The sequence below is a fragment of the Oncorhynchus masou genome, chromosome 5 (assembly GCF_036934945.1).
Source record: "Oncorhynchus masou masou isolate Uvic2021 chromosome 5, UVic_Omas_1.1, whole genome shotgun sequence".
Taxonomy (NCBI): Eukaryota; Metazoa; Chordata; class Actinopteri; order Salmoniformes; family Salmonidae; genus Oncorhynchus; species Oncorhynchus masou.
Genome location: NC_088216.1, coordinates 54,971,933 through 54,998,679, shown reverse-complemented (window position 1 = coordinate 54,998,679; position 26,747 = coordinate 54,971,933). Strand labels below are relative to the sequence as shown.

Genomic DNA, 26,747 nt, shown 5'->3' with positions numbered 1-26,747 from the left:
CTTGGTAATTGTTTACAGTACAGACGGATGCCTGTAAAACTTTATGGCCCGGTCGTGTCATAAAACTTTACAGCTTTCCCTAACACCGCTCAAACCACGACAGTTGTTTTCTGTCTAGCGAAACAGATGCACTTCCAGGAAGGCTCTGAATACAGGAGAAAACGCTATGTCCATTTGATGTAACCAATCTGTTCATTTTGCTAAAATAGTAACTTAATTACCCAAGATTGACAAAATTAATATCATTTCCCAGGGAAAAGAAAACTTTAAATCAAAATCCCAAGCAGCAGTTGAACTAGAAATATATTATTCTCTTAGGCTATTTCCAGGAACATTCAACACAATATCTAACTTATGTGGCAACGTAAAAGCTTTCTCTTGCCGTTTTGAATGATCCACCAACTTTGGACCCGAAACTATCATTTATCATTTATTTGATCTCAAAACAGGTCCAACCATGATTTCTTCCTTAATGTCACATGTTGTCCATATCAAAGTTTCTGACGGAACTTTTCGATCAAAAACACATTTATGGAGCCACCTTTGAGTGAAACATGCACTAAAATATCACCTTTGCATCGATCATTTAAAAAGACGCTGGTTATAGAGAATTCTGGTTTGGTGTAATTATTAGGGTCAACTATCTTGTCTGTCTGTAAAAGTAGCCTACATGCCTCCCCTCTATGATCCTACACCGGGAGCAGTATGACACCATGTAACAAATCCTCAGGAGGAACCTCTGTAGCCGTCATCACGCAGCATCAACCTTGCTGTCTCAAACATATCAACACAGGTAAACAGTGCTGGACAACCCCTCCCCTCCTCAAGCCCTTTCACGTGTGAAGGAGTCCTTTCCACAAGAGGATAAACTGGTGTATACCTTGCAGTCTTCTGCAACTTCTTGGTACAGTATTTCCCCAACACTATTTACATGTCAAACCCTGTTCCATGTCAGAAAGAATGAAACAAACATTACTCACCTCTTCATTATTGTGGTTATAGTTCCCCCAAGAAGTCGTACGTCTGACATACCTATCGGGTATGTCAGTTTCAGACTTGACGCGTAAGAGTAGTTTTTTTTCTTCTTCTATTGGATAGCCTGCTTTTTAGTTTCCGTCTGTCTGTCTTTTGTACTTTTAAACTTTTGGAGGTTGTGTATGCAGAAGGGCCTAGGGCGCTGACCCTGAGTGGCTCGCGGGGAACACGTGATGCCATTAAAGTAAGTTTTATGGTTTGGGAGAGCTGACAACCCAGTCCTCGATATATTTACATCATATGTAATCTTAACTGTCGTGAATCGCAGCTGTTGGACGCTCGTATCTGAGTGGACGGTGGGGTATGAGGCGTTTAGTAAGGACTATCTAGCCCTCAATACTCTGCACTCTCATCGTTTGACTCAGGCAAATGGTTCCCAGACGGTGCAGTAAGTTAATAATCTTGTTTATCTTGCTGGTAATGAAATAGACACCTGCCCCTTGTAACACCAGGGGGGTTAATTAATACTGTAATTTTAATGTTAGCCTGATAAATGCCTTGGTGATCTGGCGCGAATGGTTTTCAATTAGGCTCTTTACATGTTGGCATTTTCTCTCGACTCAGATTACTTTTAAAGGTAGACTAGTTGCATGTGGTATAGATGTGATGCTGTGGGGGTTAACAGTTCAGTATAGGCTAAGTGCGTTTCATTTAGGTCTTTGTAGCTTGTAGCATATCGGAAGCCCCCTGTGTGCTCTTGACGTATGTGGAGTTGTCGTTACATAACTAGACGTCAACATTGCAATGTGATTGTCTTTGAGTTAATTTTGTTTAGTTGATCCAATCAATCAGCTTTGATTCAGCAATCACCATACAGAGTTAATAGAGTTAATAGCTTAATGTTTTTAAGGGAACATGAACATAAAACAAAATGGGTTGATTAGTAATGAACAAATAATAACTCCTTTAAAAATTCAACATGGAAGCAATTGTAGGCTATCAACTTAGTTTCAAAAGTTAATCCCAGCTCACTGTATTGAATAGTATTGTGCCTATGTCTGTGTGAGTGGGGTGGGGTTGGGGGTAGTCTACAAAGGAACCATTCTGCTGCTATCAGGCTACTTACATGCTAGGTTTCTATCCAACTTGTCGACAGATATATATTCTAAAATCCGCAAAAAGGTGTATAGTCTACACAATGAGATTATTATGGATAAGAGCAAGAATATTTGTTATTTGTCAAACGGCAGTCAAGCAGAATAAGACCCTCTATATTTATTGACAAGGAGCATCAACCACCCTGTGGAGCATCAACCACCCATTCACCACCCTGTGAAGTTCATCATAATTTAATTTCAGATGTATTCTAATAAACTGCATGGTTTCCCGAGTCTTAGTGGGAGGACACACCATATCATCGCGTGACTCCAAGTTTACTTCGACATTATGATTATTATTTCAATATTTTAGCATAAAGGCGTTTCCACCACCATCTCTCGCACAATTAATTTTACGACAAAAATAGCTCACCATCTCGAATGAACAAATTATTTGTCGCATTTATAAAATTGTACCGAAACACTGTTTCCATCACAGCTGTTGTGATTGAAAAAAAAACTATGACTTTACTCGCATAAAAACTTTGAATGGTAATGTGGTTTGTGACAGCAATTATTCAATCTCAAAGTTTGTAGCATAACAGCCGTTGGACCATTAAACTCTGTGATGCCTGCCAATATCGCAGGCACCCATTCATTCATTAGAGACTCCCGGTCCTTACTGAACACAGGAACAGATTGTGCAAGTCTAATTTTCCGGCCCTCTGAATTTAACTTAAAAAATCCCAGCTGGGTAGGCCTCGTGGTTTGCTTGTGTTTAACGTTAGATGGTGGCTTGCTGTTAGTTCAATAGACAGGTTTTACAAGTGGTGATTTGTTTCTTTCTTTGTTTGATGTTTGTTTTGAATAGTTTCCCCATAGGCTGTATGAAAGTTTCCATGAGTAGCCTAGCTAAAGCTTCACCAGTAGCCTAGGAAATGTAGACAGGAGCTCATTTCTGAATTAATTGAATATCAACAAAAATGTTAATATTGCTGGAATACATTTTTTACATGACAGATACAGTCAGGGCCAGATCCCTATTATGATTCAGGATATAAAGATTGGGTCATGTGATGTCATGTCTGTTTGACTACTCTCTACAGACTGCTGCAATTCTGGCCTCATTAAACCTCTACGGGTTCGGTGTCCCTATACCGGGTCAGTTTAGCTAGCATGCACTAATGTGATTAGCATTATGTTGTAAGTAACAGCAAACTTTCCAGGACATAGACATGTCTTATATGGGCAGAAAAAATAAATTATTGTTAATCTAACTGCACTGTCCAATTTACAGTAGCTATTACAGTGACAAAATACCATGCTATTGTTTGAGGAGAGTGCACAACAACAGAACTTTTTTCACAGCAACTGGATTGATACATTCACCTCTGAAGCTAAATAATGTACTTACATTCAGTAATCTTGCTCTGACTTGTCATCCTGAAGGTCCCAGAGATAAAATGTAGTATAGTTTTGCTTGATAAAATATATTTTTAAATTAAAATGTGGGAACTGGGTTCTACAGTTTGAACCCCTGCTGTCTCTGGCTCCACACCCACTCCACCCGGCCATCTAGATGTGTGAAAGTTAGTATATAAGCTAATGATCCATCATGTATGACATTCCTGGGAGTGAGTAAACTTACATTTTGTATTACCATATACTTTTTGTATGTTCTCTGTAGTTATGAACTTGAAAATGTATCTATTGACCAATTCGGCACATTTGGGTAGATATTGTTCAGTATTGCAATGCTTCACTGGATCAATCTGAAACTTTGCACACACACTGCTGCCATCTAGTGGTCACAATCTAAATTGCGCCTAATCTGCAATATTATATTATGGCCTTTCTCTTGCATTTCAAAGATGATGTAACAACAAAAAACATAGAAAACGCATGTCTTTGTTGTTTGTATTATCTTCCAGATCTAATGTGTTATATTCTCCGACATTAATTTCACTTTTCCACAACCTTCAAAGTGTTTCCTTTCAAATGTTATCAAGCATATGCATATCCTTGCTTCAGGACCTGAGCTACAGGCAGTTAGATTTGGGTATGTCATTTTAGGCAAAAATTGAAAAAAAAGGGCCTGATCCTTAAGAGGTTTTTAACATAACATTGGACAGGTACCTGTGATATTCAATGTTATAATGAGACTTTAAAAAATACTACAGGCCACCACTATACATTTTGAATGATCTTGACTCTAAAATGAAAAGTTTAGTTTGTTATGAGGTTCCGCAAGGGTGTAATATGGTCATGTTGGGCATGTTTATAGCATTGTGTAATTTAAGTAACAACAAAACTGCTGGCTTCAAATCAAATGCCACATACACATGGTTAGCAGATGTTAATGCGAGTGTAGCGAAATGCTTCTGGTTCCGACAGTGCAGTAATATCTAAGTAATCTAACAGTTCCCCAACAACTACCTAATACACACAAATCTAAAAGGGGTGTAATAAATGTATGGATGAGCGATGGCCAAATGAGCGGCATAGGCAAGGTACAATAGATGGTATAAAATAAGGTATATACATATTATATGAGTAATGTAAGATATGTAAAAAATTACTAAAGTGGCATTGTTTAAGGTGACTAGTGATCCATTTGTTAAAGTGGCCAGTGGTTGGGTCCCCATGTAGGCAGCAGTCTTTCTGAGTTAATGATTGCTGTTTCGTAGTCTGATGGCTAGAGATAGAAGCTATTCTTCAGTCTCTCGGTCCCAGTTTTGATGCACCTGTACTGACCTCGCCTTCTGGATGGTAGTGGGGTGAGCAGGCAGTGGCTCGGGTGGTTATTGTCTTTGATTATCTTTATTGCCTTCCTGTGACATCGGGTGCTATAGGTCATGGAGGGCAGGTAGTTTGCCCCCAGACTGCACCACCCTCTGGAGAACCTTGAGGGTGGAGCCTTTGCCGTACCAGGCGGTGATACAGCCCGACAGGATGCTCTCGATTGTGGATCTGTAAAAGTTAGTCAGGGTTTTTGGTGGTTGAAAAGGCGCTGTTGCGCCTTCTTCACCACACTGTCTGTTTGGCTGGACCATTTCAGTTTGTCGTTGATGTGTACGCCGAGAAACTTAAAACTTTCCACCTTCTCCACTGCTGTCCCGTCGATGTGGGTAGGAAATGCTCCCTCTGCTGTTTCCTGAAGTCTACAATCATCTCCTTTGTTTTGTTGACTTTGAGTGAGAGGTTGTTTTCCTGACACCACACTCCGGGTGCCCTCACTTCCTCTCTGTAGGCTTTCTCATCATTGTTGTGATCAAGCCCACTACTGTTGTGTCATCTGCAAACTTGAGGATTGAGTTGGAGGCATGCATGGCCATGCAGTCGTGGGTGAACAGGGAGTACAGGAGGGTGCTGAGCACACACCCTTGTGGGGCCCCAGTGTTGAGGGTCAGTGAGGTGGAGATGTTGTTTCCTACCTTCACCACCTAAGGGCGGCCAGTAAGAAAGTCCAGGACTCAATTGCACAGGGCGGGGTCATGGCCCAGGGCCTCCAGCTTGATGATGAGCTCGGAGGGTACTATGGTGTTGAATGCTGAGCTGTAGTCAATGAACAGCATTCTTACATAGGTATTCCTCTTGTCCAGATGGGATAGGGCAGTGTGCAGTGTGATGGCGATTGCATCGTCTGTGGACCTGTTAGGGCGGTATTCAAACTGAAGTGGCCGGTAAGGTGCAGGTGATATGAACCTTGACTAGTCTCGCAAAGCACTTCATGATGACAAAAGTGAGTGCTACGGGGCGGTAATCATTTAGTTCAGTTATCTTTGCCTTCCTGGGTACAGCAGACTGGGATAGGGAGTGATTGAATGTGTCCGTAAACACACCAGCCTGCTGGTCTGCGCATGATCTGAGGACGCCGCTATGGATGCCTTGTGGGCCAGCAATCTTGTGAGGGTTTAATACGTTTAAATGTTTTACTCACGTCGGCCACAGAGAAGGAGGAGGGGAGGCACAGTTGTTGTTAGCGGGCCGGGATGGTGGCACTGTATTATCCTCAAAGCTGGCAAAGAAGGTGTGTAGTTTGTCTGGAAGCGTGACGTCGGTGTGCATGATGTGGCTGATTTTCTTTTTGTAGTCCGTGATTTCCTGTAGACCCTGCCACATACAGTGCCTTGCGATAGTATTCGGCCCCCTTGAACTTTGCAAACTTTTGCCACATTTCAGGCTTCAAACATAAAGATATAAAACTGTATTTTTTTGTGAAGAATCAACAACAAGTGGGACACAATCATGAAGTGGAACGACATTTATTGGATATTTCAACAAGACAATGATCCAAAACATAAAGCAAAATCTACAATGGAATGGTTACAAAATGGATATAAACATATCCAGGTGTTAGAATGGTCCAATGGACAAAGTCCAGAGCTGAATCCAGTTCATCCAGAGAATCCTGGCTGCATCTCTGAAGTCTTCTCCTTGTAAGCTGAAAGTTTAGAGGGACCCAGGTCTTGTTTTGCAGTGGTCTAAATGCTTCCATTTCAACCTCACTCAGTGCTCCTTGATGTTTAAAGCTTGGGAAATTTTTTGTATCCAAAGGATGGGAAAAAAATTCGGAGTGGTGTGTTCTTGTTCTTCATGATGCTACAAAACTGATCTGAGACTATCACCCATTTATACGGAGACTTGATTACAGCAGGTGGATTGTATTTATCATCATTAGTCATTTAACAGTCAAATTGGATCATTCAGAGATCCTCACTGAACTTCTGGAGTTTGCTAACTGAAAGTAAAGGGGCAGAATAATTTTGCACGCCCAATTATTCAGTTTTTGATTTGTTAAAAAAGTTTGAAATATCCAATAAATGTCGTTCCACTTCATGATTGTATCCCACTTGTTGTTGATTCTTCACAAAAAAAATACAGTTTTATATCTTTATGTTTGAAGCCTGAAATGTGGCAAAAGGTCGCAAAGTTCAAGGGGGCCGAATACTTTCGCAAGGCACTGTACGTCTCGTGTCTGAGCCATTGAATTGCGACTTCACTTTGTCCCTGTACCAGCATTTCACTTGTTTGATTGCCTTGCGGAGGGAATAACTACACTGTTTATATTCAGCCATATTCCCAGACCTCTTTCCATGGTTAAATGTGGTGGTTCGTGCTTTCAGTTTTGCACCAATGCCACCATCCATCCATGGTTTCTGGTTAAGAAATGGTTCTCATCACTGGTACATCCTGTTTGAGTTTCTGCCTATAAGACGGTAGGAGCAAGATGGCGTTGTGGTCGGATTTGCCGAAGTGAGGGCGGCATCTTGCTCCTACCGTCTTATAGGCAGAAACTCAAACAGGATGAACAAGTGACTAGAACCATTCAATGCTGGTCTGACCAATTGGAATCCACCCTTCAAGATTGTTTTGATCACGTGGACTGGGATCTGTTCTGGTCAGCCTCAGAGAATAACATTGACCTAAATGCTGACTCGTTGAGTGAATTTATATGGAAGTGTATTGGAGATGTTGTGCCCAGTCTCTGTCTTCAATGGTCATACCTGATTTACCTGATTCATTAGGGTTATCATAGAAGGGGATGGCGCTGGAATTTTAAATGATCTTGACTCTAAAAGTTAAAGTTGAGTTTGTTATGAGGTTCCACAGGGGTGTAATATGGGCATGTATAATTGAAACATGTCTGATGGTTTGTCATAGGGCATAGCATATGTTTTTTATAAGCGTCCAGGTTAGTGTTAAGTTCCTTGAAAGCAGCAGTTCAAGCCTTTAGCTTAGTGTGGATGTTGCCTGTATCCATGGCTTCTGGTTGGGTTATTTTTTATTTTATTTTTACCTTTATTTAACCAGGCAAGTCAGTTAAGAACAAATTCTTATTTTCAATGACGGCCTGGGAACAGTGGGTTAACTGCCTGTTCAGGGGCAGAACGACAGATTTGTACCTTGTCAGTTCGGGGGTTTGAACTTGCAACCTTCCGGTTACTAGTCCAACGCTCTAACCACTAGGCTACCCTGCCGCCCCAAAATATGTACGGATGGTCACTGTGGGGACAATGTCATCAATGTACTTATTAATGAAGACGTGACGGATGTGTTATATTCCATTGGATGAGTAACCATTGGATCAATGCCATTGGATGAGTAACGGAACATATTCCTGTTTGTGCTTGTGAAAAAGTTCTGTAGCTTAGCATCCGCTTCATCGGACCATTTCCGTATTGAGTGCGTTACTGGTACGTCCTGTTTGAGGTTGTGCTTGTAAGTAGGAATCAGAAGCATAGATGTATGGTCAGATTTGCCAAATCGAGGGCGAGGGAGTGTAATGTTCATCATAGGTACACTTCAACTATGACAGACAAAATGAGAAAAAAAATGTAGAAAATCACATTGTAGGATTTTAATTTATTTATTTGCAAATTATGTTGGAAAATCAGTATTTGGTCAATAACAAAAGTTTATCTCAATACTTTGTTATATACCCTTATATACCCTTTGTTGGCAATGACAGAGGTCAAACATTTTCTGTAAGTCTTCACAAGGTTTTCACACACTGTTGCTGGTATTTTGGCCCATTCCTCCATTCCGATCTCCTCTAGAGCAGTGATGTTTTGGGGCTGTTGCTGGGCAACACGGACTTTCAACTCCCTCCAAAGATTTTCTATGGGGTTGAGATCTGAAGACTGGCTAGGCCACACCAGGACCTTGAAATGCTTCTTACGAAGCCACTCCTTTGTTGCCCGGGCAGTGTGTTTGGGATCATTGTCATGCTGAAAGACCCAGCCACGTTTCATCTTCAATGCCCTTGCTGATGGAAGGAGGTTTTCACTCAAAATCTCACGATACATGGCCCCATTCATTCTTTCCTTTACACGGATCAGTCGTCCTGGTCCCTTTGCAGAAAAACAGCCCCAAAGCACGATGTTTCCACTCCCATGCTTCACAGTAGGTATGGTGTTCTTTGGATGCAACTCAGTATTCTTTGTCCTCCAAACACAACAAGTTGAGTTTTTACCAAAAAGTTTTATTTTGGTTTCATCTGACCATATGACATTCTCCCAATCTTCTTCTGGATCATCCAAATGCTCTCTAGCAAACTTCAGACGGGCCTGGACATGTACTGGCTTAAGCAGGGGGACACGTCTGGCACTGCAGGATATGAGTCCCTGGCGGCGTAGTGTGTTACCGATGGTAGGCTTTGTTACTTTGGTCCCAGCTCTCTGCAGGTCATTCACTAGGTCCCCCGTGTGGTTCTGGGATTTTTGTGATCATTTTGACCCCACGGGGTGAGATCTTGCGTGGAGCCCCAGATAGCGGGAGATTATCAGTGTGTTGTATGTCTTCCATTTCCTAATAATTGCTCCCACAGTTGATTTCTTCAAACCAAGCTGCTTACCTATTGCAGATTCAGTCTTCCCAGCCTGGTGCAGGTCTACAATTTTGTTTCTGGTGTCCTTTGACAGCTCTTTGGTCTTGGCCATAGTGGAGTTTGGAGTGTGACTGTTTGAGGTTGTGGACAGGTGTCTTTTATACTGATAACAAGTTCAAACAGGTGCCATTAATACAGGTAACAAGTGGAGGACAGAGGAGCCTCTTAAAGAAGAAGTTACAGGTCTGTGAGAGCCAGAAATCTTGCTTGATTGTAGGTGACCAAATACTTATTTTCCACCATAATTTGCAAATAAATTCATTAAAAATCCTACAATGTGATTTTCTGGATTTGTTTTTCTCATTTTGTCTGTCCTAGTTAAAGTGTGCCTATGATGAAACTTACAGGCCTCTCTCATCTTTTTAAGTGGGAGAACTTGCACAATTGGTGGCTGACTAAATACTTTTTTGCCCCGCTGTATATGAAAAAGACACATTTCTATGTTTTGTCGTAAAAACGATAGAGGAAAGATAAATGATTCCAATGATATCATCAACCAATTAGTAGACAATTAGTGGGCAATGCCTACTTGTAATTGGTTAACCTGTTGATGCTCTGGGGGCGCTATTTCATTTTTGGATGAAAAACGTTCCCGTTTTAAACAAGATATTTTGTCACAAAAAGATGCTCGACTATGCATATAATTGATAGCTTTCGAAAGAAAACACTCTGACGTGTCCAGAACTACCAAGATATTTTCTGTGCGTGCCCTAGAACGTGAGCTTCAGGCAAAACCAAGATGAGACGACATCCAGGAAATGAGCAGGATTTTTGAGGCTCTGTTTTCCATTGTCTCCTTATATGGCTGTGAATGCGAGAGGAATGAGCCTGCCCTTTCTGTCGTTTCCCCAAGGTGTCTGCAGCATTGTGACGTATTTGTAGGCAGATCATTGGAAGATTGACCATAAGAGACCACATTTACCAGGTGTCCGCCCGGTGTCCTGCGCCGAAATTGGTGCGCAAAAGTCAGCTGCCAGTATTTTTCCATGGGATACAGAGAGGAAAGCAAGCTTCCACGAACTGCATATCAATGAAGAGATATGTGAAAAAACACCTTGAGGATTGATTCCAAACAACGTTTGCCATGTTTCGCGATATTATGTAGTTAATTCGGAAAAAGTTTTACGTTGTAGGTGACTGAATTTTCGGTTCGTTTCGGTAGCCAGACGCAATGTAGAAAACGGAACGATTTCTCCTACACACAGACGCTTTCAGGAAAAACTGCGCATTTGGTATGTAACTGAGAGTCTCCTCATTGAAAACATCAGAAGCTCTTCAAAGGTAAATGATTTTATTTATTTGGTTATCTGGTTTTTGTGAAAATGTTGCGTGCTAAATGCTACTCAAAATGCTATGCTAGCTTTGCATACTCTTACACAAATTAGTCCATTTCTATGGTTCAAAAGCATATTTTGAAAATCTGAGACGACAGTGTTGTTAAGAAAAGGCTAAGCTTGAGAGCAGACGCATTATTTTCATTTTATCTGCGATTTTCAGAAATCGTTAACGTTGCGTTATGCTAATGAGCCTGAGGCTTTAGTCACGATCCCGGATCCGGGATAGGGAGTTCCAAGAGGTTAAAATCATATGTTGCACACTGATGATGTCATTGGAAACACTTACCTGCCTCTATCTTTTTTTTACTACAAAACTTAAAAACGTGCAATTTTCACATATGTTGATGTTGGGGTGGTGCTGGAGATGAATATGAAGTGGACAATGTTCAACATTTCCCTTTAACATTCACAAGGCCATAAAGTCAGACGGCTTACAAAGACGCACACTCAGAGAATCTGCTGACCAACTGGCAAATGTCTTAACTGACATTTTCAACCTCTTCCTGACCCAGTTTGTAATACCTACATTTTTCAAGCATACCACCATAGTTCCTGTGCCCAAGAACGCCAAAGTAACCTGTCTAAATGACTATCACCCCGTAGCACGCAGACCACCATAATCCCTGTGCCCAAGAACGCCAAGGTAACCTGTCAAAATTATTATCCTCCTGTACTCCCTGTTCACCCACAACCGCGTGGCTGCGCAAGACTCCAACACCATCATTAAGTTTGCCAATCATGATGATGATTACGATGAGACAGTCTATAGGGAGGAACTCAGAGACCTGGCAGTGTGGTGCCAGGACAACAACCTCTCACTCAATGTCAGCAAGACAAAGGAGCTGATCGTGGACTACAGGAAATGGAGGGCCGAGCACACCCCCATTCACATCGATGGGAAGTGAAGGATCTATCACGGTCCAAACACAGCAACACAAACGTGACCACATCCGACCACAAGACGCTACAGAGGGTAGTGGGAACCGCCCAGTACATCCTTAGGATTAGCTCCCTGCCATCCAGGATCTCTATACCAGGCAGTGTCAGACGAAGGCCCTAAAAATCGTCAGAGACTCCAGCCAGAGAAGAATTACAGAGGGTCGAAAATCATACCCCCCAAGACATGCTAACTTCCCTTGTTACTGGTAGTGGAGAGAGGTTAGCATGACTTGGGGGTATGATCTTTGACCCTCTGTAACTTTCTCACTTATCATTATTCCAGATTCATACAGGATTATCACACTAACATTTATCTGTAAAGATGCTACAATGCATGTCAATTCCACCAGTTACTCAAATCAGTGTTGTACCACCTCTAATTCTTCTATGCTCAAACATGTGTATTAATAACATGATGTCTTTACTGCATTTTTACAATAACAATAGAACTAACCTTTAAAATGAATGATGTGCATTATATTATAGTTTCCATCAGGGCCACATTTCTCCGGATCTGTCCTCCTAATTTTAAAAACATACCCTACATGCTATAAACATACCCTGCATGTTATATATTTCATCCATTCCCCTCTGAATTATTATCACCTCTACTCACTTATCCAACCCTTAACAACATTGAGAATAGCCTATGCCTCAGTTATTAAATCAGTACAATCAATAATCTAGTCTGCTATCATACTCAGCTATTGCACCCCAAATACTCCTTTCAACTTTCACTTCTACATTAAAACACTTGTTAACTGAACTTATTAGTTTCTATAGAAGGTTAACTTGTTTTTTAAGGCCTAATATTGTATTTTATTGTGTTAGCTTTAAATTCTGTAGGATTTCAATGCTGCATGTTTTATGAATGATTAAAACAATTTCCCCACTATTATTATGAGTTTATTGCTTTAATAAACGATTACAAAATAGGCTAATCATCTTTGAAGATTCATCATCAATATCGATATCGAGGACACGTCAGTCCTTGGTAGGCCAGAAACACACTAATGACGTTGGGGTCAACTTTTGTGCAAGCACAGAGTATTCATTATTTGAGTGCATCTCAAGTGGTGTACATGAAGGAACTTTTAAATAATCAAAATTCAATCAATAGACACATGTAGGCTGTTTTTTCCCAGTTAACATCTAACATCCTTTGATTGCCAAACGGGTTTCATGGATTTGTGGAGAACTGTTTGTGAAAACTAGAGAACTGGAACATCCTGACTAGAAGAATATGAAAGAGTCTTCCAACTTGATTAAACTGCATCGGCGAGAGAAAATAAATATATTGTGATATACACTGAGTGTACAAAACATTAAGCCAACTTGACACAACTGTAGGTAACATTGGAGCCTACATGGCTTTCGACACCTTGGAGGGTGTATAACTGAAAATATATTATTTTTTTCCATACAACATTCACATGCTTCCCGACATGGAACTTGGAGAGGACACTCCATAATACACCAATTAGGCCTACACTCTTAGAAAAAAAGGTTCTGGATAGAATAAAAAGGGTTCTATGCTTAATATATGGTACCACTAACGGTTCTATATACAGTGGAGAGAACAAGTATTTGATACACTGACAATTTTGCAGGTTTTCCTACTTACAAAGCATGTAGAGGTCTGTAATTTTTATCATAGGTACACCTTAACTGTGAGAGAAGGGAATCTAAAACAAAAATAGAGAAAATCACACTGTATGATTTTTAAGTAATTAATTAGCATTTTATTGCATGACATAAGTATTTGATCACCTACCAACCAGTAAGAATTCCAGCTCTCACAGACCTGTTAGTTTTTCTTTAAGAAGCCCTCCTGTTCTCCACTCATTACATTTACATTACATTTACATTTAAGTCATTTAGCAGACGCTCTTATCCAGAGCGACTTACAAATTGGTGAATTCACCTCTATTATCTGCACCTGTTCGAACTCGTTACCTGTATAAAAGACACCTGTCCACACACTCAATCAAACAGACTCCAATCTCTCCACAATGGCCAAGACCAGAGAGCTGTGTAAGGACATCAGGGATAAAATTGTAGACCTGCACAAGGCTGGGATGGGTTACAGGACAATAGGCAAGCAGCTTGGTGAGAAGGCAACAACTGTTGGCGCAATTATTAGAAAATGGAAGAAGTTCAAGATGACGGTCAATCATCCTCGGTCTGGGGCTCTGTAGTGCAACACAGAATGGATCTCCCCTATGTCCCTCCCCCATCACCTTACCCACCAATCATCATGAGAGAACTGACTGTGCCTGATGAACTTCCTGCATGGGCGATGTCACCCGCCGATGAAAGCAGTCCTCAACCTACTGAAAAAGAGTGGTATCAGAAAGAACCGCCTACACCTGAAAAAGAAGCATCTGATTGGGAGAAACTGCTAGAATAATTACTGCTTGAATAGAACTCCCCCTAAGTGGGAGGTTAAACATTGTGTAAGGTAGGAAGAGCCTGTCCTCATATACTTGGTGTGACACATCCGCTTTTGTACTTGACTGAGGAGTGGTGCATCCGCTTTTGTATTTAACTGAGGTGAAGCACATCCTCAGATTTACTTGACAGAGGAGACCTGAGAGATCCACAACTAAAAGGTATAAAAGGGAAGATCACCAGTGCTAAGGCGCAGACTTCTTGAATTCTAAATTCATTATACTAGAAGGCAACCATTTGACTTAGGTCCAACCTAACTCAAAGTACGATTCTAACTCTATTGAATTTGACTAGACTCTTGCTTTGAGACTCCTCATTTTTCTATCTATTTCAACCATTACTACTGGCTGTGTAAAACCTTGAGGCTTTGTCCACTATACAACAGTCCCTGCTTCGTGATCGCCTGACAAAGGTTTAATCACTAGCAATACTGGAAATAGTTTGGCATCCCAAAAATGGACATAACACCGGGCCAGAGTTTTCGTTGAAGGATATTGAAGCATCAGTAGACGATCAGTTGACAAGAACTACTCTAGTTCCTCATTCAATATAACTTGAATCCAATTTAGCATTACGACTCTAGGTAAACCTCTCAGAAGTTAGAGGGGAGTCGCTTAGTTCTAAATTACAAAAGAAATCTATTCGATTGAAATCTCTCCTGATCTCTTGGGTCCCGCTGTCGTCATATAAACGGTAATTAAGTAATTCTTATACTGCATAAGTAAAAGTTATCATTGTTTCAGGCATTTAAGTATACGCATGTGCATGTTTGCTGTTTGCTGTATGTATTCAAGTAAGATTGTGTATTGATGTTGTTGATTGAGTAAAAAGGCAAAAAAACAGAGTGTTTCAAAATAAAGGATATTTATTTTGTTTCGAGTACCCGCCCTCTAACAGTCAACGGTAGGGGAGATAACAACTTTGACACTCCCTATAGAAACCGGAACACTGAAGGAGACCAATACTCTATAACAGAATACTTATCATAAAAGACAAAGATTGGTGTCCAGTGTGAACATGAATTACTTATGGATTTATCTAGTTTTATTATCCGAGCGATAGTAGTAGACGTACATTTAGCGATAGTAGTAGACGTACATTTAGCGATAGTAGTAGACGTACATTTAGCGATAGTAGTAGACGTACATTTAGCGATAGTAGTAGACGTACATTTAGCGATAGTAGTAGACGTACATTTAGCGATAGTAGTAGACGTACATTTAGCGATAGTAGTAGACGTACATTTAGCGATAGTAGTAGACGTACATTTAGCGATAGTAGTAGACGTACATTTAGCGATAGTAGTAGACGTACATTTAGCGATAGTAGTAGACGTACATTTAGCGATAGTAGTAGACGTACATTTAGCGATAGTAGTAGACATACATTTTGCAGGATTAAGTGGTTAATTCTCAATCTTAACTCAGATACATCACAGCAAGGAGATACTCACAAAGACAAAGGTTATCAGATCTCAAACAACGGCATATTAAATCTAGGGTTTCTAGCGGGTAAATAGTCTCTGAGGAAAGTGGGGTTCGCACACATCTGCTAGAGTTAGGCCGGTGGGAGTGACAAGGCAAAAGACTTCTCTACCCGGACAACCACCCAATAGAAAGAGGAGCAGGACTACGCGAGCGGTCCTGATTATATCGACATAATCTCAAGCATCTATAGTGCCCTGCCTAGCCAGGGAACGGAGCGCTAACCCCTCTAGCACCCCGCTGACGGCCAAGGGGCAGGGCTGAAGTTTTCGTATCGCGACAGCTCCATGCAAGATCTCACCTCATGGGGCATCAATGATCATGAGGAAGGTAATGGATCAGCCCAGAACTACACGGCAGGGCCTGGTCAATGACCTGTAGAGAGCTGGGACCACAGTCTCAAAGAAAACCATTAGTAACACACTATGTCGTCATGGATTAAAATCCTGCAGCGCACGCAAGGTCCCCCTGCTCAAGCCAGCACATGTCCAGGCCTGTCTGAAGTTTGCCAATGACCATCTGGATGATCCAGAGGAGGAATGGGAGACGGTCATGTGGTCTGATGAGACAAAAATAGAGATTTTTGTTCTAAACTCCACTCGCCGTGTTTGGAGGAAGAAGAAGGATGAGTACAACCCCAAGAACACTATCCCAACCGTGAAGCATGGAGGTGGAAACATCATTCTTTGGGGATGCTTTTCTGCAAAGGGGGCAGGACGACTGCACCGTATTGAGGGGAGGATGGATGGGGCCATGTATTGCAAGATCTTGGCCAACAACCTCCTCCCCTCAGTAAGAGCATTGAAGATGGGTCATGGCTGGGTCTTCCAGCATGACAACGACCCAAAACACACAGCCAGGGCAACTAAGGAGTGGCTCCGTAAGAAGCATCTCAAGGTCCTGGAGTGGCCTAGCCAGTCTCCAGACCTGAAACCAATAGAACATCTTTGGAGGGAGTTGAAAGTCTGTATTGCCCAGCGACAGCCCCAAAACCTGAAGGATCTGGAGAAGGTCTGTATCGAGGAGTGAGCCAAAATCCCTGCTGCAGTGTGTGCAAACCTGGTCAAGAACTACAGGAAACGTATGATCTCTGTAATTGCAAACAAAGGTGTCTGTACCAAATATTAAGTTCTGCTTTTCTGATGTATCAAATGCTTATGTCATGCAATAAAATGCAAATTAATTACTTAAAAATCAAACAATGTGCTTTTCTGGATTTTTGTTTTAGAATCCGTCTCTCACAGTTGAAGTGTACCTATGATAAAAATTACAGACCTGTACATGCTTTGTAAGTAGGAAAACCTGCAAAATCGTCAGTGTATCAAATACTTGTTCTCCCCACTGTAGAACGGCCATTTGTTCCATATATAACCCTACATGGAACCCAAAGTTTCTAATATGGAACCAATTTTGGTTCAGTGAAAAATAACCCCTGGGGTTCTGATCAAAGAACCTTACAAAAGGGTTCATACAGAACCTTTAGGGGTGCCATATGTGAAGCAAGCACTATAATCATTTTTGGTTCTATCCAGATTTTCTTTTTCTAAGAGTGTACCTGCAAATGTCATTGTTGGTTACTTTACTGTTTTCAGTGAATGCTATGGCAACAGCATTGCTCAGTAAAGTTGTCTGTTTGATTGGATAAAATAGCATGTCATTGATCTATTACTGCAATCAATTGAAAGTGCTTTTCAAGTGGGTATCACCACCAAGTCACAACATTTCAGGAAATGGCTAAATGTATAGTCTCTGTTCTGCGTAAAACCCATAAACCAGAGGGTGGAGGTTGCAGACAGTAGTAGTTTTAAGATGTTTTCCAAAAGCATGCGTTGAGTTGAAGAATCCTACATATTGCAACAGAGCCCATATGATTTCTATAGATTCAAGAAACATCCATTTGCCATAATAGAAATAACTTAAGATTATTTACTCAAGGGGTTCATCTTTCCATCTCTACCTATACTGAGTTATTGAATAAGGTAACAGATCTAAATGGGATTTTAAGACTAATTTAATTGGTGATTCTTCATCAGCCCCTTGGCAGTGAACTATTGCAACGAGTCAAACGCAAGAGGTGAAACGCCGGTCAAGCTGTCTACCAGTCAATATTAAATGTGGCTTCAGCGAGAAAGGGTATGAGAGAGAAAGAGGACTGTGGGGGATGGTAAATAAAGCGATAGTCTTGTTCCCCCACATATAAGCCTATAGGAAATGACTTTATAGATAGTCAAGGGCCTCTCTTAGACTAGCCTATTTGTATCAAGCAGGCTAAGGTTCTCAAATATGAAACAAAACAGAAGAGGGTGGCTATAGCCAATTTCTTCCTTTTGAAAATGCTGCTTACTCTTATTCTTCATATTAATATCCTTATTGCTCATTGAGGTTTATATTTATTCAGTGTAGCTTACATTCAAGGTATTTTGCTGGCAGTTCCTTTATTTGATGTCTTGCATAGGCATAGTCTATTTCGTTTGTTCAGTGTGCCACACTCGGGTTACCCAGAGGTCAGTATGGTAATGAGGAACACAATAAACCCTTGGGGATAATAGAAAGTAATTTTTCATCTCTACTGTCACGTGGCCGCTTTGTGTCCTCTGTTTTTCCAAACGGAATATTTATGATTAGGAAGAGGTACACACCCGCAAGGTTATGTTCAGTGCAATTCTGAAAGACATTAGACAATAAATGTAAGTTTTACGCATGCATATTCACTTGTTTGTGGTGTGTTTAAGCTACTTCTCGCAGTTCCTTTGTGTAGCTTAAGCCTATACATTCCAGGAGTAGGTCTAACATATTAGGAAATTCAGCTAAAGGCATATATTTTGTGCCACAAAAGATTTGAGGGTGGAGAGAAGCAGTGCAGAGGTCACAGGGTCTTGCCTCTACTAATCTATCCCACTGTGCACGTCATTTCAACGTGGAAATTTGGGTAATATTTGGTTGAGACATTGATCAATGAGATTTCAACCTTTATTCACACACTCAAAAAGACAGCTAGAAGTTTGATGAATTCCCAATGTGTTTGAATTCCCAATGCGTTCAACCATCTAAAAGCACAACCAAATTCCAATAGAAAAACAATGTCTGATGTTTGGTTTAGTATGGTATCAATATGGTATCACTGCACTGTCAACCATTTAAATGCACAACAAAGTTCATATGGGAATATCTTGTCAGATATTTGGTATTTATACAAAAACTTAATGTGTTATCACTATGCTTCATCTAAAAGCACAACCAAATGATCTGGATTGCAGTTGAGATTACATTAAAAGTACATAGTACAAGTGATCAATGCTGTTCGAGATTCTGTACAGATTATTAAAGCAATTGTGAAGATCTCCACTGAGCTGCAACCTTTGCATGCTATCTTGAACATTCAAGCTCTATGATTACATAGGAAGGCCTTTACAGTAGGCTAACCTCAATATGTGGCCATGGATGTTACTCATTTTAAGGTTGAATAAATACTGTACATTAGTTTGAAAGAACCTTAACTTTAGACAATTTACTCTATTACAATAGCAATATTGAATTGTGTTTGGTTGACAACACAACAAAATATCAACATTTAAAGGATGTTGAATGCCAGGTGGCCAAAAATTAATAATTGACATGTTGGATTCGTGTCTCCATCTCAATAAAAAATCTAAGGTAAAGAATAGGACTAAATCTAATCAACCTTTAAATGCACGTTCAATAAGGTTTGCTTTGATTTAGGCCTATTCTTTAACTTTGATCTGTGGTTGTGATGGAGACCGAAATCCTGCATTTTTATGATTAACTTGAAGATTACATTTGAAATCAACCAAAGCTTTAAACCCTAGGCCTAATATATATTGTCTATTTTTAGCTGAACCCTGGGTTGAATTGAAACAATAGCTGTTGTTAACTTTGCAACGTTGATTCAACCAGGTTGTGCGGAGTGGGATGGGTCTAATAGTTAACACTAACGGTGTCTCACAGTGTTACGGAAATGTCTTAAATGTTTGGGTTTTCTGTGTCCATCCTGTTTAGATAACACTATTCACTTCCAACGCTATGTTGACAGCAATGTTGAATTCTATATAATTATTACCACAACTTACATTATAGTATTATGTGCACCCATTAATAGCCTATACTATAAGATATAGATCACTATGTGTTTTGTTGTGCGTATTGACACTTCACAACCTATAGTCTGTAAGAAAGTTTACAAGCCGAATAGGCCTATATCTCCTCCTGGATGACAATGCCCTCATGCCATTGGCCTAGGCTACTTATTATTCTGAGTGGGATTTATATATTATTTTCTCGTTTTCACAATCACAGCTCGCAGCATTACAATGCAGTTCAAGTCGTCTATATGCACCCTGTAGAACCGAATTTGTGTTAACAATTGCACAACCGCAAATTCGCCTCTACGGGAATACATGGGCGATTTCAATACCTCAGCTGTGTCAAGGACAACGTCCGTCAAGAACATTTGATAATGCTTCAATGGATGTGAGCAAAATTCTAACCTTTTGAAGATGGAGAAGGAGAATGAGATGGTGCTGCAAATAGAGAGGGGGAGGGAGCAAGATAGAGAGAGAAGAATGATCTAAGAAATCGTAAAGCACGCGTGCAAGCGGGGATCATTTGAAGCTATTGATTTACTGCTTTTTACAGCCCAATAAAACTCAGACAACATTTAACCAGGAGCCTTCAACATCAGCGGGCGGGCAGGCGCGCGATTCTAATAAATAAGCCATGCTAACTTTTATGTGTCGTTTTTATTTTTATCCGATAAAATCTGACACAGCAATGACGCCTATTATTTAGGAAGTAGAGAGAGTTAACCTGGAGGTTCAGCTCTCAGTCGCTCTGACATAGAACTGTGAGGGGGATTCCGTCTGTAACCCGCCAGGCCATTATCACTCATAGGGTCATTAGATAAACAATAACTGCTAGTCTATTGCAAGGACAGCTGCCATGTAGGATACTCCTACTATTAACACCCTACCACGACCTAATGCTAGACTATTCTGTCTTCGGTCTTCACAAGATGGTAAAACATTGCAATCACAATATGGTTGTTGTTATAACAAGCCTACAATAGCCTAAATCAAATGTTATTGGTCACATGCGCAGAATAGAACAGGTGTATACTTTACAGTGAAATGCTTACTTACGAGCTCATTCCCAACAGTGCAGTAATGGTCTAATAGTATATTACGCATAATATAATCATTATTAGCCTATTCATATCGTGAGAAGTAGCATTAGCAGTAGGCCTACTATTATCTATTAGTGGCCTAGTACTGGTAGTAGCACCATCTTCATTGGTTTAGAATGTGTTAATTTACAAATTGTTGAATTATCCATTTGCGTTCCGGTCTCCAACGGTTTGGCTTGTCGATGATCAATACTGCCTAATTAATTAGACGTTTAGTGTGTTATGGTAAGAATGTGGTCCTGTTTCTTAAATCAATCAGTGTTAGCCATTGGGTTATGAGTATGACTACGTTCTGCTGTAATGGTTTAGGAATGGAGTGGTTTATATGTGCCTAACTGCATAGTTCACATCACATTACTCAATTGCCACATTGTTCTGTTTGCTTTTGTGTTTTCCTATTCATGTCATAATACCTTTGCTCAGCCTCAGTCCCAGCCTGAGATGTATCTCTACACAACATCCCACTGTTCCTCGCCTCTTTCTGCCCTTTTCAGTCATTTGACATGGATCTTCGTCGAAGAGGCCTAACCTCGAGAAAACTGTCACACCTATACAAAGAGTACAAAAATATTATAATAAATATTTGGTTCCCTATCCGGGAACTACCTCGCCAGCTGCCATTGGACTGCTGTGTCACGTGGTTAAAGTAACTTTACAGGGTCGCTTGCTAGTAGGAGGGCTTTATGGACCAGAAAAACGACAAAGGTAGAAAAATAATTTTTCACTCCAGAAATTAATGATCATGAGCTCGTATTTGATGGACTCTAACTACATCGATCCGAAATTTCCTCCTTGTGAGGAATATTCACAAAATAGCTACATCCCAGAACACAGCCCTGAATACTACAGCCGCATGAGAGACACTGTCTACCAGCATCATCACCAGGAGTTGTATCCTCCGCGAGTGACCTACCAGGAGCGCCCGTATAACCGTGTAAGCATCCCCGAGCCCGAGCCCGAGCCCCAGACTGGCCATGGGCGTACACACTCGGGGAATCTTCTCGCGGGGAAGGCACAGACAGCTCCATGTGAGCCCTTGCCACCGTTACCCACATCCCCTACGACCCCACCGACTGCGCCGCCTACCTGCATCCAAGCCACCCCGGAGCATCCCATCAGCTCTACCTCGTCTAAGCAGCCTGTAGTGTACCCATGGATGAAGAAAATCCACGTCAGTACCGGTAGGCAATCTGTGTAGTTATTCTAATAACTCGCCCTCCCTCCCTCTCGCGCCCTCTCTTCCACTATTTCACCCTTATTTTACCTACATCGCCTGCCTATAACCGGCTCGTGCTACGTACGTTGTGAGAGAGCAGCCCCTTTGAAATGGCACATATGAGGAGGATTTACGAGTCAGCATTGGCAATTACACCCGCCATAAATTTTATAGCGGAGGGACTAGTCTGGACAACCGTATTGCCATGTGGCTTTTTGTGTTATGTAGGCTATGTGTCAGAGGGAGGAGAGAATGAGAGAGAAAAAGAGGGATAAGAATATTTTTTTTTATTTGTAATGTTGAATAAATAATTCAGCTGCTCCCTCGCTGTGGAGAAAGTGCTACCCATTATATAGACCATGAGTCGAGTCCCTGACTGTGAAATATTTGATTGGGGTCTAGATAATAGTGATTCCACTCTCAATTTTCCGCGCTATTTCTTTTCATATTTCAATTTACGCCAGTCTTGCTTCACTCCTTTTCCTTCTGCTATTCATTTCCTTTCTCCTCTCTTTTCTATTTACCTCTCCAAACCTCTCAGCGAATCCCAATTACAATGGAGCAGACGCAAAGCGGTCCAGAACAGCTTACACTCGCCAGCAGGTCTTAGAACTGGAGAAGGAGTTCCACTATAACCGCTACCTAACTCGGCGAAGACGCATCGAGATTGCCCACACCCTGGTTCTCTCCGAGCGCCAGATCAAAATTTGGTTTCAGAACCGAAGGATGAAGTGGAAAAAAGACCATAGGCTACCCAACACGAAAGTGAGATCCTCCTCCAACACTAGCGTTATCTCCGGGTCCAACACAGCGTCAACAACAGCCAGCACTCTCCAGCGTGCGGTGGTCTCCAACACTGTGCCAGCTTCGGAGGAACTCTCTCGAGTGTCCGTAGTTGAAAGAAACCAGGATATTACAAGGTTATAGACAAACAATAATATCTAACAAATAGGAAGAAAAAACAACGGATTATTTATAAAAATACATATTATTTTTTATATATTTGTTCCTCGTAGTGTTCTTGTGCGTAAACGGGGTTTTCCTCTCAGTCCACAGTTATTCACGATTGCATGTTACATAGCATGGATTACTGTAGATATCAATGCATTATTACGGTTATCAGGGTTAATTTATTTATTATAGAAATTGTTACATTTTTTTGTAAAACATTTTTGACAACAATAATGGACATTATCAATGAATTTGAATGTCAATAGATCTACATGCACAACAGTTTTATTTATTCTCTGAAAAAGAATGGTAGGGTAATTTATTTATTTTTTAATCTCAGAAGTGACAGTAACAATAGCAAGTATACGTACCATTAAAACAATATATTGCAATAGCCTACATGTGAATCAGTGAAATGTTGTGAATAATTTTTCAGCACAACCTCTTATCAGTAAAAGTAAATCTTAGGTAATGAGTGTAGTGTGTTTTGTGATGACTTTTCTGTGATTTAGCTTTATTTGAATTGATCAGATGCAACAAAATACGTATAGTGTATTTGTGATAATCGCAGTGGTCAATAAAACAGTGTCGAGTAGTTTAAAATACGTTTGTCATCTTTATTTACGTATTTAGCACAAAAATCTGTTCTATATACCTATGGCCTACACTGTGTTTTGAAATTTCATCCATGTAAGAGATGGGAAACCCTTGAGCGTCCCCAACGAATAAGTGTTCGGACCCTAATATGGTTGTCCTACACGTCATTGGAATAACTTCCTTTGGAACAATTCTATTCTTCTGTGAGTGAGAAGGGCAAAGAGTTTTCCGAGTCATCTCACAAGAATAGCCCTTTCAGAGTACACCAAAAGGTAGAAAATATTTTCCTCAAATTCAGATGAACACTCTTAAAACATACCCCCCTAAATAGTTTGGGGGTATAGGCCACTATTCAATTATTGTGGAGGTACATTGGTCCATATCGGCTTTAGGCTAAAAGTCTCAGTGCCCGTATACCTTACACCGTGGTCAATACTTTATTCATCACCAACTAACCAATCAAATAACATTATATTAATCACGCTTTGCAAACAATAAGTATAGACTAACAATGAAATGCTTACTTATGGGCCGTTCCCAACAATGCAGAGAGAAAGAAAATAGTGAAATAATAGAAAAGTAAAACGCATAATAATAAAAGTAATAATAAATACACAATGGGTAATGATAACTTGGCTATATAAATTGGGTACCAGTACCGAATCAATATGCAGGGGTATGAGGTAATTGAGGTATATGTACAGTACCAGTAAACAGTTTGGATACACCTAGTCATTCAAGGGTTTTTCTTTATTTTTACTATTTTCTACATTGTAGAATAATAGTAAAGACATCAAAACTATGAAATAACACATATGGAATTATGTAGTAACCAAAAAAGTGTTAAACAAATAAAAAATATTTTATATTTGAGATTCTTCAAAGTAGCCACCCTTTGCCTTGATGACAGCTTTGTATTCTCTTGGCATTCTCTCAACCAGCTTCATGTCAATCTGGAAGTTTCTTCAAGTGCAGTCGCAAAAACCATCAAGCACTATGATGACACTGGCTCTCATGAGGACCGCCACAGGAAAGGAAGACCCAGAGTTACCACTGCTGCAGAAGTTCATTAGAGTTACCACCCTCAGAAATTGCAGCCCAAACAAATGCTTCACAGTCAAGTAACAGACACATCTCAACATCAACTGTTCAGAGGAGACTGCGTGAATCAGGCCTTCATGGTCGAATTGCTGCAAAGATACCCCTCCTAAAGGACACAAATAATAAGAAGAGACGTGCTTGGGCCAAGAAACACGAGCAATGGTCATTACACCGGTGGATATTGCTGAGTAGGCAAATGGATGATTTCCGCATGAGTGGCTCCCACCGCGAAGCATGGAGGAGGTGTGATGGTGTGGGGGGTGCTTTGCTGGTGACACTGTGATTTATTTAGAATTCAAGGCACACTTAACCAGCATGGCTACCACAGCATTCTGCAGCGATACACCATCCCATCTGGTTTGCGTTTAGTGGAACTATAATTTGTTCTTCAACAGGACAATGAACCAAAACACCTCCAGGCTGTGTAAGGGCTATTTGACCAAGAAGGAGAGTGATGGAGTGCGACCTCATCCGACCTCAACCCAATTGAGATGGTTTGGGATGAGTTGGAATGCAGAGTGAAGGAAAAGCAGCCAACACATGCTCAGCATATGTGGGAACTCCTTCAAGACTGCTAGATGAGAGAATGCCAAGAGAGTGCAAAGCTGTCAAGGCAAAACATTTTTATTTGATTTTATTTAACCTTTATTTAACTAGGCAAGTAAATTAAGAACAAGTTCTTATTTAAAAAGGCCGCCTACCAAAAGGCAAAAGACCTCCTGCGTGGCTGGGATTAAATAAAACATTTTTTAAATAACATATAAATATAGGACAAAACACACATCATGACAAGAGAGACAAAACAACACTACATGAAGAGAGACCTAAGAGAACAACATAGCAAGGCAGAAACACATGACAACACAGCATGGTAGCAACACAACATGGTAGCAGCACAAAACAAGGTACAAACATTATTCGGCAAAGTCAACAGTACAAAGGGCAAGAAGGTAGAGATAACAATACATCACGCAAAGCAGCCACATGTCAGTAAGAGTGTAAATGGTTGAGTCTTTGAATGAAGAGATTGAGATAAAAGTGTCCAGTTTGAGTGTTTGTTGCAGCTCATTTCAGTTGCTAGCTGCAGCGAACTAAAAAGATGAGCGACCCAGGGATGTGTGTGCTTTGGGGACCTTTAACAGAATGTGACTGGCAGAACGGGTGTTGTATGTGGAGGATGAGGGCTGCATTAGATATCTCAGATAGGGGGGAGTGAGGCCTAAGAGGGTTTTAAAAATAAGCATCAACCAGTGGGTCTTGGGACGGGTATACAGAGATGACCAGTTTACAGAGGAGTATAGAATGCAGTGATTATAAGTGAGTATAAGGAGCATTGGTGGCAAATCTGATGGCTGAATGGTAAAGAACATATATCCTCTCAAGAGCACCCTTACCTGCTGATCTATAAATTATGTCTCCGTAATCTAGCATGGGTAGGATGGTCATCTGAATCAGGGTTAGCTTGGCAGCTGGGATAAAAGAGGAGCGATTACGATAGAGGAAACCAAGTCTAGATTTAACTTCAGCCTGCAGCTTTGATATGTGCTGATAGAAGGGCAGTGTACTGTCTAGCCATGCTCCCAAGTACTTGTATGAGGTGACTACCTCAATCTCTAAACCCTCAGAGGTAGTAATCACACCTGTGGGGAGAGGGGCATTCTTCTAACCAAACCACATGACCTTTGTTTTGGATGTGTTCAGTACCAGGTTAAGGGTAGAGAAAGCTGGTTGGACACTAAGAAAGCTTTGTTGTAGAGCATTTAACACAAAATCCAGGAGGGGCCAACTGAGTATAAGACTGTACCATCTGCATATAAATAGATGAGAGAGCTTCCTACTGCCTGAGCTATGTTATTGATGTAAATTGAGAAGAGCGTGGGGGACTGGCAAAGGGTGGCTACTTTGAAGAATTTCAAATATATTTTGATTTGTATAACACTTTTTTGGTTACTACATGATTCCATATGCTTTATTTCATAGTTTAGATGTATTCACTATTATTCTACCAT

General features: G+C 40.7%; 1 protein-coding gene across 1 annotated transcript; it reads left to right on the top strand.

The window, feature by feature from the left end:
• The first annotated feature begins 21,565 nt into the window (after nt 1–21,565).
• LOC135527342 (homeobox protein Hox-C4a-like) lies at nt 21,566–23,572 on the top strand. The gene is made up of 2 exons (XM_064955890.1): nt 21,566–22,054; nt 22,631–23,572. Exons 1-2 carry the CDS (start codon nt 21,610–21,612, stop codon nt 23,014–23,016), a joined length of 831 nt encoding a protein of 276 aa, XP_064811962.1. The 5' UTR covers nt 21,566–21,609; the 3' UTR covers nt 23,017–23,572.
• Nucleotides 23,573–26,747: the final 3,175 nt, after the last annotated feature.

Excerpts from the sequence above, each read along its gene's own strand:
- LOC135527342 (XM_064955890.1), top strand. The coding sequence starts at position 21,610 with ATGATCATGAGCTCGTATTTGATGGACTCTAACTACATCGATCCGAAA. Across the intron at positions 22,055-22,630 it reads GAAAATCCACGTCAGTACCG|CGAATCCCAATTACAATGGA; the intron begins GTAGGCAATCTG and ends CAAACCTCTCAG.